Source organism: Caretta caretta, chromosome 13 (genome assembly GCF_965140235.1).
Source record: "Caretta caretta isolate rCarCar2 chromosome 13, rCarCar1.hap1, whole genome shotgun sequence".
Classification (NCBI taxonomy): Eukaryota; Metazoa; Chordata; order Testudines; family Cheloniidae; genus Caretta; species Caretta caretta.
This window is the reverse complement of record NC_134218.1, coordinates 4,196,075-4,212,675: the sequence shown is the minus strand read 5'-3', so window position 1 is coordinate 4,212,675 and position 16,601 is coordinate 4,196,075. Positions and strand designations below refer to the sequence as shown.

General features: G+C 46.8%; 1 protein-coding gene across 2 annotated transcripts; it reads right to left on the bottom strand.

Moving 5' to 3' along the window:
• Window positions 1-229: 229 nt before the first annotated feature.
• Window positions 230-13,370, bottom strand: TNFRSF6B (TNF receptor superfamily member 6b). Of its 2 annotated transcripts, XM_075118663.1 has the most exons (6): window positions 12,989-13,370; window positions 10,899-11,000; window positions 10,199-10,381; window positions 8,796-9,174; window positions 6,389-6,586; window positions 230-1,191 (listed from the first exon to the last, which is right to left on the bottom strand). In XM_075118663.1, exons 3-6 carry the CDS (start codon window positions 10,271-10,273, stop codon window positions 908-910), a joined length of 936 nt encoding a protein of 311 aa, XP_074974764.1. In that variant the 5' UTR covers window positions 10,274-10,381; window positions 10,899-11,000; window positions 12,989-13,370; the 3' UTR covers window positions 230-907. The 2 variants fall into 2 exon arrangements, with proteins under 2 accessions (XP_074974764.1, XP_048676369.1); XM_048820412.2 differs by lacking the exon at window positions 10,899-11,000.
• Between the last annotated feature and the right edge of the window lie 3,231 nt (window positions 13,371-16,601).

The window sequence follows — 16,601 nt, the reverse complement described above, 5'->3', positions numbered from 1 at the left end:
CAAACCCTAGTGCAGACAGGAAAAGCTGCTATTTGCACTGGTGCCTGCTTGAAAGCGTTTGCACTGGCTGAATGGTGTCTGATGGAGGTTGGCATCGGTGGCTGAAATTGAGACAACCTCTCGGTGCAGACAGGGATTAGTTTTTGCACTCGTGGTACGGATGTGAATGCACAAATCGGGCATTCCAAGACAAGGCCAGATGAAGATAACATGGAGTCTGAGGCAAATGTCATCTTTGCATTTCTCTGTATCAAACAAACATGACAAACTGTACAAAACAAGGCACTGTAGAAATACATTTAAAAGAGGCTGTAACTGGTGACCCCAGAGGCATCTTATACTTGACTCATCTCTCAATGATAAACCCCTCTTTGAAAGAAACTTAACATTGGAAGGTGAAAGGCAGCCTCCCCCAGGAAACATTTAAATATTCTTTTAAAAATATGGTGCACTTTAAAATTAAACTCTGCACAGTGGCCCAAGGAAGGGCAACAGGGACCCTTGTGCAGTCAAGAGATATGGCATGTTCTCTCTGGAATCTTATGCATTTCATTTCTGATAAAGTAACAACATCATCTACCCCTGCTTCCCAGAGGGGAGGTTAATATTCAAAGTGCAAGTTTTTCCCAGAATTCTCATCCAGCTCCACTTGCAGTGAAGTTCTGATAGCCGAGGCACAGCCTGCATTACAGACTTCACCTGCGGCCATGTTAGACAGACAGCGTGCACACACTGGGACAGAGGTCAGCTGTCAGAATGGAGAGGATCGGGAATGAGTCAGAGACTCACCATTCACTACCCCACCATTCATCTTCTCCAAGGTGCACCTCGAGTTAGTTTGTGGAAAGTTAATAAATTAATCAAGCTAGACAAAAACCAAAAACAACAAAAACCCTAAACAGTTCTGTTAATTTTCTAACTCCAAGGAGAAACGTTTCCGCACCATCTCTTCCACCGTATACAGCTTCGCTGCCCGGAGTGCATCCAGCAGCACTTTGATGAGCTCCAAGTGGTCCTTCTTCAACTGGGTGAGATACGTGTGGAACTTTTCCTGAAGGGCAGCCTTGGTGTCCTTGTGGAGGATCCCCTTTAGGTGCCCCTCGAGGATTTGCTGGAGGCGCTTCAGCTTTCTCACCGGGATGTTCTGGTAAACCACAAAATCGATCACTGCTTGTTCGCAGTCCTCATTTCCTAGAGTGGGGAGGAGAAAACCAGCATGAGGTTTAGAGTGCATGGATGAAAGGGCAAACCCCACTGCTCTCTGTGGATCGGAACTAGGAGAAAAACCCTAGTATAACTGGAGAGGCCCATGACATGAGGTCAGCAGCTGAGCCCCAAGTGGGCAGTCAACCAGCTGTCAGACCCAGCAGCACAGCCCAAGCTCTTAAAGAAATACTGTTCAAATTAGACAGTCTAAAATTTGACCCTGACATTTGTCCCATCTTATACCTGCTGGTCTCATCCCCTGGCTTCCACTGATGTATTTGTCCTACTGATTCTTGCACAAGGCCTGCTGCATACAGAGCCTGGTTTTCAGACCTTGTCTGCCTACACATCATGGGCCCACCTGTACTACCAGATGTACACGTGACAATCCCTATGCTTGTGCACTCGGCTAGAGAGAGATCTGTGTGGCCATGGGTGTGCACATAATGGGATTTTCTTGTGCACACACACAAACACTGCAGTGCATGTGCAAAGCAGGTCAGTGCACTAGTGTGCCCCTAGCACGTGATTATCGGCTCCAGCCTGCATGAAAGCACCTGAATTATGCAGATTTGTTTGTTTACTGTAAATCAAACCAGCTGAGGAGAGAATATTGATTGCCTGTGTGAGTTGCTGGATTGATGGGTTATGCATAGAGCTGGGAGAACATGTTTAGAATCATAGAACTGGAAGGACCTCCAGAGGTCACCTAGTCCAGTCCCCTGCCCTCATGGCAGGACCAAGTATTATCTAGACCATCCCTGACAGGTGTTTGTCCAACCTGCTCTTAAAAATCCCCAATAATGGAGATTATCAGCACCCTGACAGTTAGGAAGTTTTTCCTAATGTCCAACCTAAACCGCCCTTGCTGTAATTTAAGCCCATTGCTTCTTGTCTTGTCCTCAGAGGTTAAGAAGAACAATTTTTCTCCTTTCTCCTTGTAACAACCTTTTATGTACTTGAAAATTGTTATCATGTCCATGCTCAGTCTTCTCTTTTCCAGACTAAACGAACCCAATTTTTTCAATCTTCCTTCATAGGTCATGTTTTCTAGACCTTGAATCATTTTTATTGCTCTTCTCTGGACTTTCTCCAAATCTTTCCTGAAATGTGGCACCCAGAACTGGACACAATACTCCAGTTGAGGCCTAATCCGCGCAGAGTAGAGCGAAATAATTACATTTTGTGTCTTGTTTACAACTCCCCTGCTAATACATCCCAGAATGATGTTCGCTATTTTTGCAACAGTGTTACACTGTTGACTCATATTTAGCTTGTGGTCTACTCTGACCCCCAGATCTCTTTCTGCAGTACTCCTTCCCAGGCAGTCGTTTCCCATTTTGTATGTGTGCTACTGATTGTTCTTTCTTAAGTGGAGTACTTTTCATTTGTCCTTATTGAATTTCATCCTATTTACTTCAGACCATTTCTCCAGTTTGTCCAGATCATTTTGAATTATAATCCTATCCTCCAAAGCACTTGCAAACCCTCCCAGCTTGGTATTGTCCGCGAAGTCCCTGGTGTCTTAATTCATCACAATTAATCGCACTGTTAAACAATAATAGAATACCAGTTATTTAAATTTTTTGGATGTTTTCTACATTTTCAAATATACTGATTTCAATTACAACACAGAATACAAAGTGTACAGTGCTCACTTTATACTTATTTTTGATTACAAGTATTTGTTGTGTAAAAATGACAAACAAAAGAAACAGTATTTTTCAATTCACCTCATACAAGTACTGTAGTGCAATCTCTTTATCATGAAAGTTGAACTTACAAATGTAGAATTATGTATAAAAAGCTGCATTCAAAAATAAAACAATGTAAAATTTTAGAGCCTGCAAGTCCACTCAGTCCTACTTCTTGTTCAGCCAATCTCTCAGACAAACTAGTAAGACTGAGTAGACTTGTGGGCTCTAAAGTTTTACATTGTTTTGTTTTTGAGTGCACTTATGTAACAAAAAAAATCTACCGTTGTAAATTGCACTTTCACGACAAAGAGATTGCACTACAATACTTGTATGAGGTGAATAGAAAAATACTATTTCTTCTGTTTGTCATTTTTACAGTGCAAATATTTGTAATCAAGAATAATATACTTTGATTTCAATTACAACACAGAATATGTAGAAAAACATCCACAATATTTAATAAATTTCAATTGGTATTCTATTGTTGAACAGTGTGATTAATCGCGATACATTTTTTTTGAGTTAATCACGTGAGTTAACTGCGATTAATTGACAGCCCTAGTTCAAAACAAACCAGATTTTGTGGGGTTTTTTCGATTTTTCCGTTCAGCCAGCAAACCGAAAAATCAGTCCAACATTCAGCTCTCACCTGGCACTCGCCTCATTAAAATTAAGTGCTCAAAATAAAGGACCCAGATAGAAAGCGTGGGGGGAGACACAGATGGAAGGTACCTCACTGGTCAATGTTAGACCCACATTCCTATGGCTAGAGGGGCCACACTTGAGGAGGGGAGGGGCTCTAGGGACTCTGGGATATGGTTACTTTGATTTGGGTCTGTGCACTGCAGTGTGGACGTCAGAGCCCTATGTTCGAGCACGGGTTAGAAAAGTCTTAACCTAGGGTTAAAATACAATGTAGATACTCAAGCGCAGGCATCCTAACATGGGTCAGCTGACGCGAGTCCCAGTAACCCTGACCTTACGCTAAAGGACCACATTCATCCCCTGTGTAAATGCACTGATTTCAGTGGAGCTGCACCAGAGTGAATTTGACCCTATGGGCCTGATCCTATAGGTCATACTGCAGGCCAGAAGCTCACAACAGAGATGGACCCAAACGCTCCCAAAACGTAGCAGTGCCCAGACCTGGGGATTTCGCTTGGCCTAGTGTGAATGTTCAGTGGAACCCTGGGAAGGAGTAAGATCAGCCTAGAGTATTTTCAATATTTTACAGCAGAACTCGAACCCGGGGAGGAATGGGTTGGGCCAGTTTCTCTGCTGAATTCCATTAACTTCAACAGAGTCATGCAGGGCGGGATTAAGGCAGGGACTTAAGGCAGGGAGTCTGGGGCCTCAGCTCAAGGGGGGCCCTGCAAAAATAAATCACAGGCAGTGATCTCTGGGGCACTCAGGCTGCCTGTCCTGGCCCCACGCTGCTCCCAGAAGTGGCTGGCTGCTGGCATGTCTCTGTGGCCCCTGATGGGGGGAGAAGGGGAAGGAGGCTCCACGCACTGCCCCTGCCCCCAGCACCGTCCCCGCAGCTCCCGCCAATGGGAGCTACGAGGGCGGCGCTTGTGGACATGGGCAGCACATGGAGACACGCTGTCCTCGTCCCCCCAGGGGCATGCAGAGACGTGCCAGCAGCCGGCCGCTTCCAAAAGTGGCGTGGGGCCACGGCTTGCAGGCAGCCTGCCTGAGCCCTGCTGGTGTTAGCTGCCTGCGGGAACTGCAGCTCACTCCCCCTCCTGCACCCCAACCCCCTGCCCCAGGTCAGAATCCCCTCCTGTACCCAAACTCCCTCCCAGACCCCTCCTGCCCCAGCCCCCTCCTGCACCAAACTCCCTCCCAGGAAAAAGACTTGTATACAGGGGCCCCACAAAATCTAATAACCCCGGGCCCACAGGAGGGCTAATCTGGCCCTGGAGTCATGTCAGTTTACACTAGCAGAGAATGTAACTCTATCTACAGAGTTTGTATTTGTATACAATTACCGACGTGCCTGTGTATATCTGTAGCTATGTACATAAAGACATATGCAGGCATAGTACACACACGCTACCTTGCTCAGTGACAACACTCTTGCAAATTGGGAGTTAAAAATATCGCTCCATTCATAAGTTTCCCATTTTGCAAGTGCACTGTTGCTCAAGAGATGAGTATGTGTATATAAACAACCCTAGGGCAGGATTCAGAGCCAGTTTCTGATGATTAACTAGAGAAGGGCACGTGCTGACGACTGCGATTGTCACTTGCTTCCTTTCCAAGGAACATCTCAGTTGCTACCATTGCCCCGTTGGGAAAAGGCTGACTCAGGGAGTGTCAAGTGAGAGTGTGAGTCAAGATTCCTATTATAGAATTGCCAGCTTCTGCTCTGACTGGAATTTACTGAAATGCTGTTGCATCAAATTCTTGATGAGGAGAGAAGAATGTTGACCAGGGAGAGGGACTCAGGGGGGGATGGAAAACAAGAGATTCCTTCTGCCACATTTGCTGGGGGAAACATCGCTTCCGCTGCATGTTGGGCAAAGGGAAGCTATTGTTTGTTGAAGACATAAAGGCCAGATTCTGCTCTCTGTTACAGCTATACAGCCTCATGGAAGTCAAAGGGACTGATTCACTACAAAGTGGGAGCAAATCCATTGTCTTCATTCCCGTCCAGCGCATTTGGTCTAGTGCAGTGGCTCCGGAGTAGCTGCCTGGCTCAAGTATATGGCAATCTGCCTCAGTGGGTCAGTTTGAGAATGAAGGTTAAATGGGAAGGAGTCACTAACTAGAAGTGAAACCAAAATTAAAACAAGTTAAAAAATAGAGACTGGTGGCTGCAGTCGGGAGAGGCAGCAAAGCTGCCCTGTCTGCGGCACACCACTTCTGCACCTGTTGCAGACTCCTAATCTATTTCCAGTTTCCTGCATGATTCAGTGCTGTGTGTCTTGGGCTGCCAGAAGGGCAGTGCCAGATACTTCAGAACAACATGTTCTCACTACTACTTCAGACTGTATGTAACAGGCTGATTCTGACATGCCTCGTGCCCTGATGCAGGCACTATCTAGGGGCAGGAGATCAGCAAAAAGAAAAGGTGCCAGCAGGGAGATCTTCCTGACAGCTAGACTGAGAGATCGGGATGGGAGGAAAACAGGGGTAGGTAAAAGCCAAGGAAAGTTCCATTAATTGAATGAGACAATGGCTGGAGAGGGTGCCAGGGGACCCTGTCTAAGATGATCTTAGCCAAGCTTTCAGTGAATTAGGGGGCGAATAGTTTGTCCTCTTTGTAGTTTAATTAAAACCAATTTTGTACTTTTAAATTCCACTGGAACTGATCCGATACATTGGGGTAGAACAACCTACACCAGAAAGCTTCACTCCAGCCCTGGTAGCAACATGATTCTCGCACATAGGTTCCCTCCCCCAACTCAGGCAGACCTGAATAATCCCCCACTCTACATCCGCTAATGCTATTCCGTCCCCAAGGGGACCAAGCTCCTCACCTGACTCCTGGGTTCCGTTTCCCTTGAACATCTTGCAGGTGGTGCACAGGGTGTCATGGAATTGGTTTCCTACGACATTAGTCTCTTTCCCCTGCTGCGAGCAGCTCTGGTGTGGCTTGCATGGCTCTGTGCTGGAGCTGGAGGATGAGAAGAACCCGTGGGGGCACTTCTCACATTTCGTGTTCTGATAGGGAGTACCTGCAAAACGGGGCACAGAAAGAGTCTGAGCAATGAAATACCTGCAGTACACATCCATTGTGTTTGGGACAATGGCCCCTTAGGGAACACGGTAAAAGAAGATGGACCAATTCGCCATTGTCCTGTGCCTACGCAGTCATTTGCCCCAGCGTAAAGTAAGCGCAAGTCACTACCAGATGTCTGACATCCACTGTGCGCTGGTGTAAATGAGTGCTCAAGTTGAAAAGCAATGGTGAATCTGGCCCTAAGAGTCTGCATCTGGCAGTGCTCTGAGTTCCCTCTGGGCATAAGGGGATGTCAGAGAGAGATTAGGCTCTGCGTACACATCATTCACAGGATCAGAGAAGGGGCCCTGCCCTGAGCCCAGTCCCCATCCTTCAAGGAGGATGAGCAGTTACCAAACTTAGGATCTGGCTGCAAGACAGCCCAATATTGGGGTCCCAGCCAGCTGGGTTGGGAACACTGACTCGAGTAAAGAAAAGGAGGACTTGTGACACCTTAGAGACTAACCAATTTATTTGAGCATGAGCTTTCGTGAGCTACAGCTCACTTCATCGGATGCACCTGACTCACGGGTTGATGATCAGAAACAAATGAGGCAGAAAATCAAATCGTAAGAGAACAGCCAGTGTGCCAAGAGAAACCCCACACTGGACAGAGCGCTCAGCCTTTACGGAAGCCAACGAGCCCTGTACATGAAACTAACGGGTGAATCTGTGATCTCAGGAGTCACTGCTCCAAAGAATGCAGCCCATGTTCTGCTCCAAAGCCCTTTGAAGAACTTGCCATCTCTGTGATGTCAGCCCACCGCGTCAGTGCGCGCCCGGACTCCTCCCTATTTCTGGATATCCAAGTAGTCGCAAACGCGAAAAATAAATGTCTTTTCCAGCTATATCGAGATGCCTGCCTGCACCTCACTGTGGTTCGCATTCATGACTTCTGGGCTTTGTTACCGTCATTCCCCGGGTAGGAAGGTAGCGTGCTTGGTACGAAGCCACTAACCTTAAAAAAGGCATAGTTGGTGCAGAATGGAGGAGCCCATCACCCCACTGTTTCACTCCCTTCACTGGCTCCCCATCCTACTTATATGGCCCTCATCACTGTCACCTGAGCACCTGGTCAAACTCAACCTACATGGAACTGGCCTAAGTGATTTGGGCACCTAGCTCACCATGCCTAATCGTGGCATCTCACAATAGCCATATTCCATGGGAACAAGTCATCAACCTCACGCATGAGACTCGTGTGTACAGAAGACAGGACTTTCTTGGTGACTGGCCTATGAATCTGGAATGCCGTCATGGAGACTGCCAGGGAAACATAGCCACAAACCTCAATGTCTTCAGCATAGGAGGCAAAACACACTGCTAGACCAAGCCTGCCTACTATAAAACTGCAGCTTAAATCCAAAATAAATAGAGGCTAGTCCTTGATGACTGTAGTGGGGAGGGAAAAAGAAAAATACATCTTTGTATACATGTTGTAATTTTGGAAAGCCCTCAAATACCACAGGAAAGCGGGTAATATAACAACTAGACAGAGCTGTGCTAAGGAAAAAATAAAAACTCCCTAATATCCTTCAGTAATCCACACGTCATGCAGAGCTAGAGAGCTACACTTCTGAGTCACCCTTAAATGCTCTTTGTTACATAACTGCTGTTTTGAGGGGGAGGGGGAAATATCAGTCTTATTTTCATTTGCCCCTTTTCCATCTTTAATACGTGCTTTCCAAATCACCAAATAAGGATTCCAGAAAGCAGCCCCATGGCTAAGTTCATCTGTCAGTGCTGTCCCCGTATTGAGACACCAAGCAAACCCCTTCTGGTCCGTACAATGAACCTTCCTTGCCCACTCGCCTTATTGCCTTCAGCCCTGGGTGCCCACACGAGATGATGGCCAAATTAGCGGGAACCATTGGAATAGCTATACTTGGACAACAGTAGTAGGCTGCTGCTCTTTCAGAGGACAGAGCCATTAGATGGCGACATTCTCTTACTCACTGGAGTGGATCTGACATCCCATCCAGCAGAGGGCAGCGGTGCCCATATATAGGGTGAGAGAATACGCATGCGTAACACCAGATTCTCCGCTACTGCTACTTAGCAGGTCCCTGCTGGATTCCGACAGGACAGCAATAGCGTGAGACTATACAGGGCCCTTAGACACAGCTCTACCCCCCTGGGCTCAGTCATCCGGCTGCAATACAGACCCAGCTTTACCACCCCAGACCCGGCGGGACACTCGGCATGCTCGAGGCAGAACTCGGACTCGAAGTAGTAGCCGTGCCGACAGCGGCACACTCTGTTGTGGGTGGAGTTGCAGCGATGCAGCTCGACCTGCCGCTCCCCACAGATGACGTTGCAGTATCGACACTTCTCCAGGTAGTTCCAGTACTGTGTGTAGTGCAGGTCTGGGCAGGGCGAGCACACGGTGGGTTTGTCCCTGGTGCAGTGCTGGGCCACAAAGGTTCCCGGCGGGCACTGGTGGCACACCACTCTGTTGTGAGTCACAGGGTCTTTCCGCGGGTAGGTGGGAGTGGCGCTGAAGCGAGACACGGCCAGGAAAAGCACCACGGCAGTAACCACCCACTAGGGAAAAGAGACACAAAGAACTATAGCCTTTCCCTTGCCCTCTCGTAGAGGAGCCTCACGGTAACAGCAGCTGGGTGCCAGAATGGCCTCTCGCAATTACCACTGGGTCACCGTTCCGGATCACAGTGTTATCTGCCCCATCTAGCTCCTCCTCCCACTCACTTTTCCATGCTGCCCCAGAGACAGGGAATGCACCCGCCCTCCCCCCCATCCTGACTCACTAACCCACCACTTCCTTAAGGCCTCCTTAAGACCTGCTTCTCGCCATGCCCACAAGAAGTGATTGAAACCCATTTTAAAAATCCCCTTCATTCCTCCTCCCTCTGGGCTCCCCAGCATGAGCCCTCCTGTCCCTGCTGGCTCTCAGCCTTTCGGGGCAGGGCCTTTCCATGTTGTGTGTTGTACAGCACACTGCAGACAAAGACCTATTTGAGCAGCCAAATTCACTGAGACCCCTGCACGAGTATATGTTCTCCATATCCCTCTTTAGTGCCCCTCCCTGGTCTGAAGGAGAGTTTTGCCATTGACTTGAATGGGGCGAGGATGTGAAGTGCAATGTTTGAGTGAATAGAGCTGCTTTGGGATTACAGGTTTTCCCCGGCTTGCAGTGACGTAGGGAATTTTACCAGACATGAGCCCCACGAAAAGCAGAAAACAAAGACACTCAGATACAGAACCCTAAAAGAGGAGCAGAGTGATTTAACGAACGTCCTGACAGTTACCAACATCCCAGCAGCTTTAAAAGAAAATAAATGAGTTGGACGTTGAGATGGGACAAAATTACAATTAGAGCCTTTTAGAACATGAGGTTCCAGCTAAGGACTGAAGGCCCTGGGGTGTGTGGAGGGGGAGAGGTTTTCCATAAAATACAAAGACACTAACATTTTCATACAAATTTAATACCCTTTGAGAAACAAGGTGGGGCTTCACTAAAGGTCTGGAGAGCCACGGAGCCTTTTTTGGTTACCCCCTTCCTGTTAAAACCACATTAGACCAACATCGAGAGCAAACAGGATGTTACCTTGGATGAATGTCTCAAATTCAGTGTGTGGTTGGACAGCATAGCACAGAGGGTGGTATTAGGGTTAGGACTCATGGTATTTGGAGACGTCTCCAGATGCTTGGATTGGGCCCTAGAATGATTTCTGGGCTGCTTCTCTTCTCGTGGAATGCAGTGATGCTAACTTCTGCTGAAGCTCCAGCTCTGTTGCATTCAGAAAGACACACAGTAAAGAGCATGAATTATTAGTGGACACCTCTTATCCAGTATGCTGTCAATATCCCTACACAGAAGTGATGCTCTGTTTGGATCCCGGTGTGTCCAAAAGAAGAAGCCCAAGAAGAACAAGAGTTACAACCTCTCACCAAGGGCTGAGATCTCTCAGTCCTGGCTATGATTTTAAATGATCCAGCCTAAATAAGCAGAGATCCTCTTTATTGGGATCTCAACAGTAATATTCAATCAGCCCCAGAGTTGGGGGCACAAATCCAACATTCACGGGGTGCTCTGGAATGCAAGAATGTTATACATGATTGCACTGTCAGTTATGTAACACTGGGCCGTTGTGTCGTACAGGTGGGGTCTTAGGAAGGGAAGTGATTCAGTGACTTGGAAACAGAGAGTGTGAAAGGAAGGTCACCTCGATCCACTCAGAATGAGGTTCCTAGAGCAGATGAGAAGTGTGGGTGCGAGAAGACAGTCAGAGGCTTGTAAAGCTTACCCCAGGGAACTCCAGAGAATGTGTCAGAGCGGGCAATTTTGAACCGCCTTAGACTATATGGCTCCACTTCCTGGAGTTAGAGTCATTGGTCATTATGGGCCCCTATGGATTTAGAGAGAACATAGAAGAGGGTATTGCAGTAGCCACATTGAAGAAATGATACATGGATAAGGATTTTGGCAGAGCAGAGCTCTAAGGTAAAGTTTAATTCTCTTGAGTCTGGAGATGTGCAGCAGGTGGATTCACAGACAAAGGGAGATGTGAGAAGAAAACAGTCAGACAAGGATGATTCAGAGTTTTCTGAAACGATCTGGATTAGAGAGAGCAATAGGGAGTCAGACACAATAGTCAAAGAATTCTTTACTCAGCAGGTGGCCTTTGAAACATTTAACACGAGGAAGTTGTGTGTATCTAGGAGCTGACAAAGTCAAGTCCAGCATAAAGATGAGAGACAGAGGGAGCAAAGAATGAGATGATCTTCTTTTTGCACTGGCATAATTGCATGACATTTGGCAAACAATTATCCCCTATGCTACTGTTGCCCACTGCTCAGTGTATGTTACGCATCCCCTTCTGTGCCTGATCCACAGAGGATGTCTGCTACAGCTACCAACTAGGGGACTTTGTCCTTTAGCTCAAGCTGTTGAAAGTCTGGCCTTAGCTCCAGAGATCCTGGGTAAAACCCCTGCTGGTGACTAATATGATGATTGTTACCCTATGACCTGATTTCATTCAGCATTTTAAAAAGAAATAGAATCATAGAATATCAGGGTTGGAAGGGACCTCAGAGGGTCTTCTAGTCCAACCCCCTGCTCAATGCAGGACCAATCCCCAATTTTTGCCCCAGATCCCTAAGTGGCCCTCTCAAGGATTGAACTCACAACCACCCTGAGTTTAGCAGGCCAATGCTCAAACCACTGAGCTATCCTTCCCTCCCTTGTAGCTGAACTACACCAGTTTAAATATTACCTCTGAGCCTTTAGTAAAAAAGTCTATGAAAAAGTTATATGGATTTTTATCAAGGGTCTAACTGAATATTTAAGAATTCTGCGATTGATACATACAAATTTCTACTAGAAAAACTAGAACAAGCTGCCAGGCAAGTAGTCTGGTCTATCAGCTTAAAACCATCTGCTTAATAAAGTTTGTAATTCCATATTAAAGCTCTTACAATTTACTGAATAAAAATGACACTTGAAAATGTTACCCTAATTTAACAACATGACTTAGGAGCCTTAGTCTCATTGAAAGTCAAGGAGAACGTCACACATATTTCATCAGCCTGGTCTGCAAAGGTGCTGATTGCTTCCAACTCGCTCTGAAAATCAGTCTGCTATATCTATACCTCTCTCTCTAGACAAACACACACACACAGTTTGCATATACACACGATCATATATGATACACAGACATATATGACGCTCACTCATAAAAATCAGTCCTAATCACACAAGAGTACAAAACAGTTATGAAACAAAAAAGACTGATGCAAACCTTACTTTCTATCCTGTCCTGTATTTCTAGGGCTTCTGATTTTAGCTTTTCACTGATAAACACTGCTATAACACCCCATTACAAAAATAAATAAAGTTATGTTTACTCAATAAACAGCAGAAAAATACTGGAAATGGTTACTTGTATCTAAGGGCTTGTCTACACACAGCACTAATGTGCATTCCAGGGGGTATGATTTCTAAAGCACACTAATGTATTGCGCATAATTAGTCCCCGTTGACCCTGCTGGTGTGCTCTAAAGTGTCCCTAGTGTGCTTTAAGAACGTGGTTTGAATGTGACAAAGAGCATACGCTTTACAGTGTGCTCTACTGTCACGAGTAACACACACGCTCCCTGCACTAGCGTGTACAAAGAGAAAGCCCTGAAAAAGCCTCTGATGGCTGGACATCTGCATAAAAACTCAAAAAGTGTTAAACACACACCCCCATCCCCAAAATGAAACTAATAAATCCTGAAAAACTGCAGCCCGGCTTATAAAGCGAGTTCCCCCACACAGGTATACACATCTACACGCCGCACACACGCCCCCCCAGGCTGCAGACAGGGAGCCAGCCGCTGCCTTTCCCCTCCTTACCGGGCTGAGCGCTGGTGCTCACAGCTGCTGCCCTAGCTGTCTCTGCCTTGCTGGCCACCAACCCAGCCACTTTATAACCGAGAAGCCCAAGCCCTGCCCCTAGAGCAAGGCCTTGAATCGCCTCTTGCGTAAGAACCACGGAGCTCTGATGAATCATCAAGCTGCGGGCTTCGGGCAGCTGCTGAACAGCTCCAGCCAGACCCAGCCTCTGCCGGCTCCTCTCCGGCCAGGGGGACAGCCACGTAGCCGCCTTCTGAAAATCCCCCCTGCGCCAGGCGCAGCGCCCCGGCTGCGCTGCGCGGAGCCGCGAGATGCCAGCTCTCTCTCCGCGAGGGCTCCGGCCCGGCTCGGTCTCCAGCTGCCGCCGGCTCGCCGCGCCAGGGCGCAAAGCAGAGGTGGGGCAGCACCGGGACACGTGTCCCTTACCTGGAAGCCGCTGCACCGCCCTTGTCTGGGGAAAGGCACAAGAGGGCAGTGCTGCTCCCCACCCAGCAGAGGGGACGGGCCCCCCCAGTGAGGTCCGCAATACTGGGGGACCACCCGTGTATAGAGCCCTCTGGAAACTCCCAGCGGAAAGGGGGCTCTAAATCGCACTAGACAGCTCCAGAAGGGGTGTCACTTCCCCCTTTTCAGCCTGTCCCTGCTGCTGGGCTTGGGACTGTATTTAACTGCAGGTGAAAGTGCCTGGGAGCTCAGCCCTTTCCGAAAATCAGGCCTGTTTAAGGTGTCGCCGCTTGAAGCACCCAGAATCATTAAAAAAAAGAAAAGGAGGACTTGTGGCACCTTAGAGACTAACACATTGATTTGAGCATAAGCTTTCCTGAGCTACAGCTCACTAGCTCACGAAAGCTTATGCTCAAATAAATTGGTTAGTCTCTAAGGTGCCACAAGTACTCCTTTTCTTTTTGCGAATACAGACTAACACGGCTGCTGCTCTGAAACCAGAATCATTAGGCACTTTAGAAAACCAGGACTTCTCTCTTTCCCTGTTCCCATTGAAGTCAATGACAAAACTCCTGCCAGAGCAGGATCGGATCCAAACTACACAGCACTGAGCGCGCACAGTTAAGAGACATCCAGAAAGCCTCCTAACATCACCTATCTGCTTCCTTTTTATGTGAATACTTCCATCTTACCAAAAAAATGTTACTCAAAAGCTTGGTTCCACTTTCCCGTTCACACTAGGGCATGGGTTAGAATTTTCTGACAATAATTAATCACCATGTCCAGGCACTTTTGTATGCACTGTATTTGAATGAAAACGGTGTGCATGCACGCACGTGTGTATTTGCCTTGAATTTTTGTCCAGGAAGCAAACGAGATCTGAAGTTTTGCACATGCACCGTCTGCACTCTCTCGTTTGACTATTACACATTTTACCCGGACACATCAGTAACTGATTTACTGGGGGAAGGCAGGGAAATTCCCCCCTACACATTCTCTTCCCTAGCTGTAAATGTTCAATAACTTCCTAGGCAGGGAATGTTTTTGTCACTTATATATTTGTTGCATATATCATCCATAGCTAAATATGCCCCACTCCCCAATGTCATAAGATCCCCGCACAGTATCATAGACCACAAAGACCATTGCCATGGTCATTACTAGGGGATGGTGAGGAATCTTGCAGAGAAAAACTACCCCAGACACTCTATAGAGTTTCACTTTGTAAGTTGCCACTTCATTGTCCCCCTCCATAGATCTAGCAAACTGCTCCTCAGGTCAAAACTCACAGAAACAGGGACCAAGCGTTCTCAGATCCTGGCCACAGCTATTCATTCCCCTCATATAAGAGCCATGATTGACCGCTAGACTGTCCACCTTCAAACGTAATGGTAAAGCACTTATTTGCCTTGGCTTTTCTATAGTAACTGAACCTTCCCTAAAAAAAAAAAAAAAGGAGGACTTGTGGCACCTTAGAGACTAACAAATTTATCTGAGCATAAGCTTTAGTGACCTACAGCTCACTTCATCGGATGCAGTCAGTGGAAAATACTGCATGCATCCGATGAAGTGAGCTGTAGCTCAGGAAAGCTTATGCTCAGATAAATTGGTTAGTCTCTAAGGTGCCACAAGTCCTCTTTTTTTTTTCTTTTTGCGAATATAGACTAACACGGCTGCTACTCTGAAACCTGAACCTTCCCTAGGTGTGCAATGTAAGGAGAGAAAGTCAACATGTAAATACTATAGTGATGTTCCTTAACCAGAAGCTCTAGCTCCCAAGGATCCATGGGGAAAGCAGATCACCACACTGATCCACAGCCATCCCAATGGATAGATCTCTCCTCTGCCCTGCAGTCTAGGAAACCTTCCCACATAAGGGTTCATGGGCTAATCCTCTCTGGCTGCACATGATCCCTCTCTAAGTGTTGGGGGTGGGGGGCGTGCAAAGCAGAATGCCTGACGCCGGTCCTGTGAGAACCGATGCCCCATGTCTAATTCTCATCAGAAATCCTCAGAGCAGCTACTTCTCATTTCTGACCCATGCTACCCTAACCACCCCTCACAATCCAGCCAAATCCTGTGGTACATCTGCAGACAGCCTCTGTGCATGCCAAGGCAATGAATGTGCTCCAGAGCCCACTGCTCTTTCTTGTGCCCCCCTTTACTTACAAGTACTTCTGTCCCCCCTTTGCTAGCACAGGTGGAAGGAGCATGAGCTGAGTTACTCCAGACTGCAGGCACGATCATCAGCACTTCACTATAGGGGCAGAACTGCTCCCCTACCAAGTGGATATCTTGCCTCTAATCTCCTTACACTCTGACTCCCTCCCCCCAAACAATTGTATCTTGTGTTAGAGAGTGAGAGAAGCAGGGCAGATATTGATAGCACTGTGTTAGTTGGAGAACAGGAAACTCAAGGTACTTTTTTTCATTTCCTTCCAACAAACAGGAGAAAAGACAATGTGATATGTACAAAGCTACTCTGCATTGACCTTGGGGAGTCGTCCATGGAATTTTTTTCCCCTTTTGGTTTTGCAATTGCTGACCACGGACATATAATTGTTGTTATATGTGTTGCATATGTGTTGTCAAACACAAGCATAGAACCTCTTCATTTAATTTGTACTATGTAAACCATTCAGGATCGTGCCACAAATTCAACTTTAAGGTGTTTAACACTGAAAAATGATCATGCACAATGGCACCTGCTTACTCTGCCAATCAGCTGCTGACCTTTTACTTAGTTTTTACTACTTTTTATTGTTGTTAGCTCTGCAGAGCCGATGCAATATGGGAGAGGGAGCTGAATTCTATTCAGATTTGCACATAAACAGGATTGTTAACTAAACGCCTACTGCAGACGACTACTAGTGATGCACAAGCCAAAAAGAATGAAGCTTAAGTTGCCAGGGCCGGCATGCTTAGACCCAAAAAATTGCTTTTTTACATGCAAACTGGACAGATTTAGCTAACCATCACTGAGACAATACATAGAAAACGTCATGTTGCCATTTTTAGACATTTTTCAAAATAAGACTCCACTTTACAGGCTCAAAGCTCTATTTCTTATTAAAACTCTCCTATGTAGGTTCTAATCACCACAGTACCTCAGCATCTTCCATTAGCGTGTATTAAGCAACATGACTAACTTCTGTCTCATGTTTGTTCT

Bases quoted from the DNA above. Each gene is read 5' to 3' on its own strand.
- TNFRSF6B (XM_075118663.1), bottom strand. From the start codon at position 10,273: ATGAGTCCTAACCCTAATACCACCCTCTGTGCTATGCTGTCCAACCAC. The intron at 9,175-10,198 runs GTAACATCCTGT...TCTTTTCCCTAG, and splicing joins ATTTGAGACATTCATCCAAG to TGGGTGGTTACTGCCGTGGT. The intron at 6,587-8,795 runs GTCTGTATTGCA...CCCGTTTTGCAG, and splicing joins GTCTGGGGTGGTAAAGCTGG to GTACTCCCTATCAGAACACG.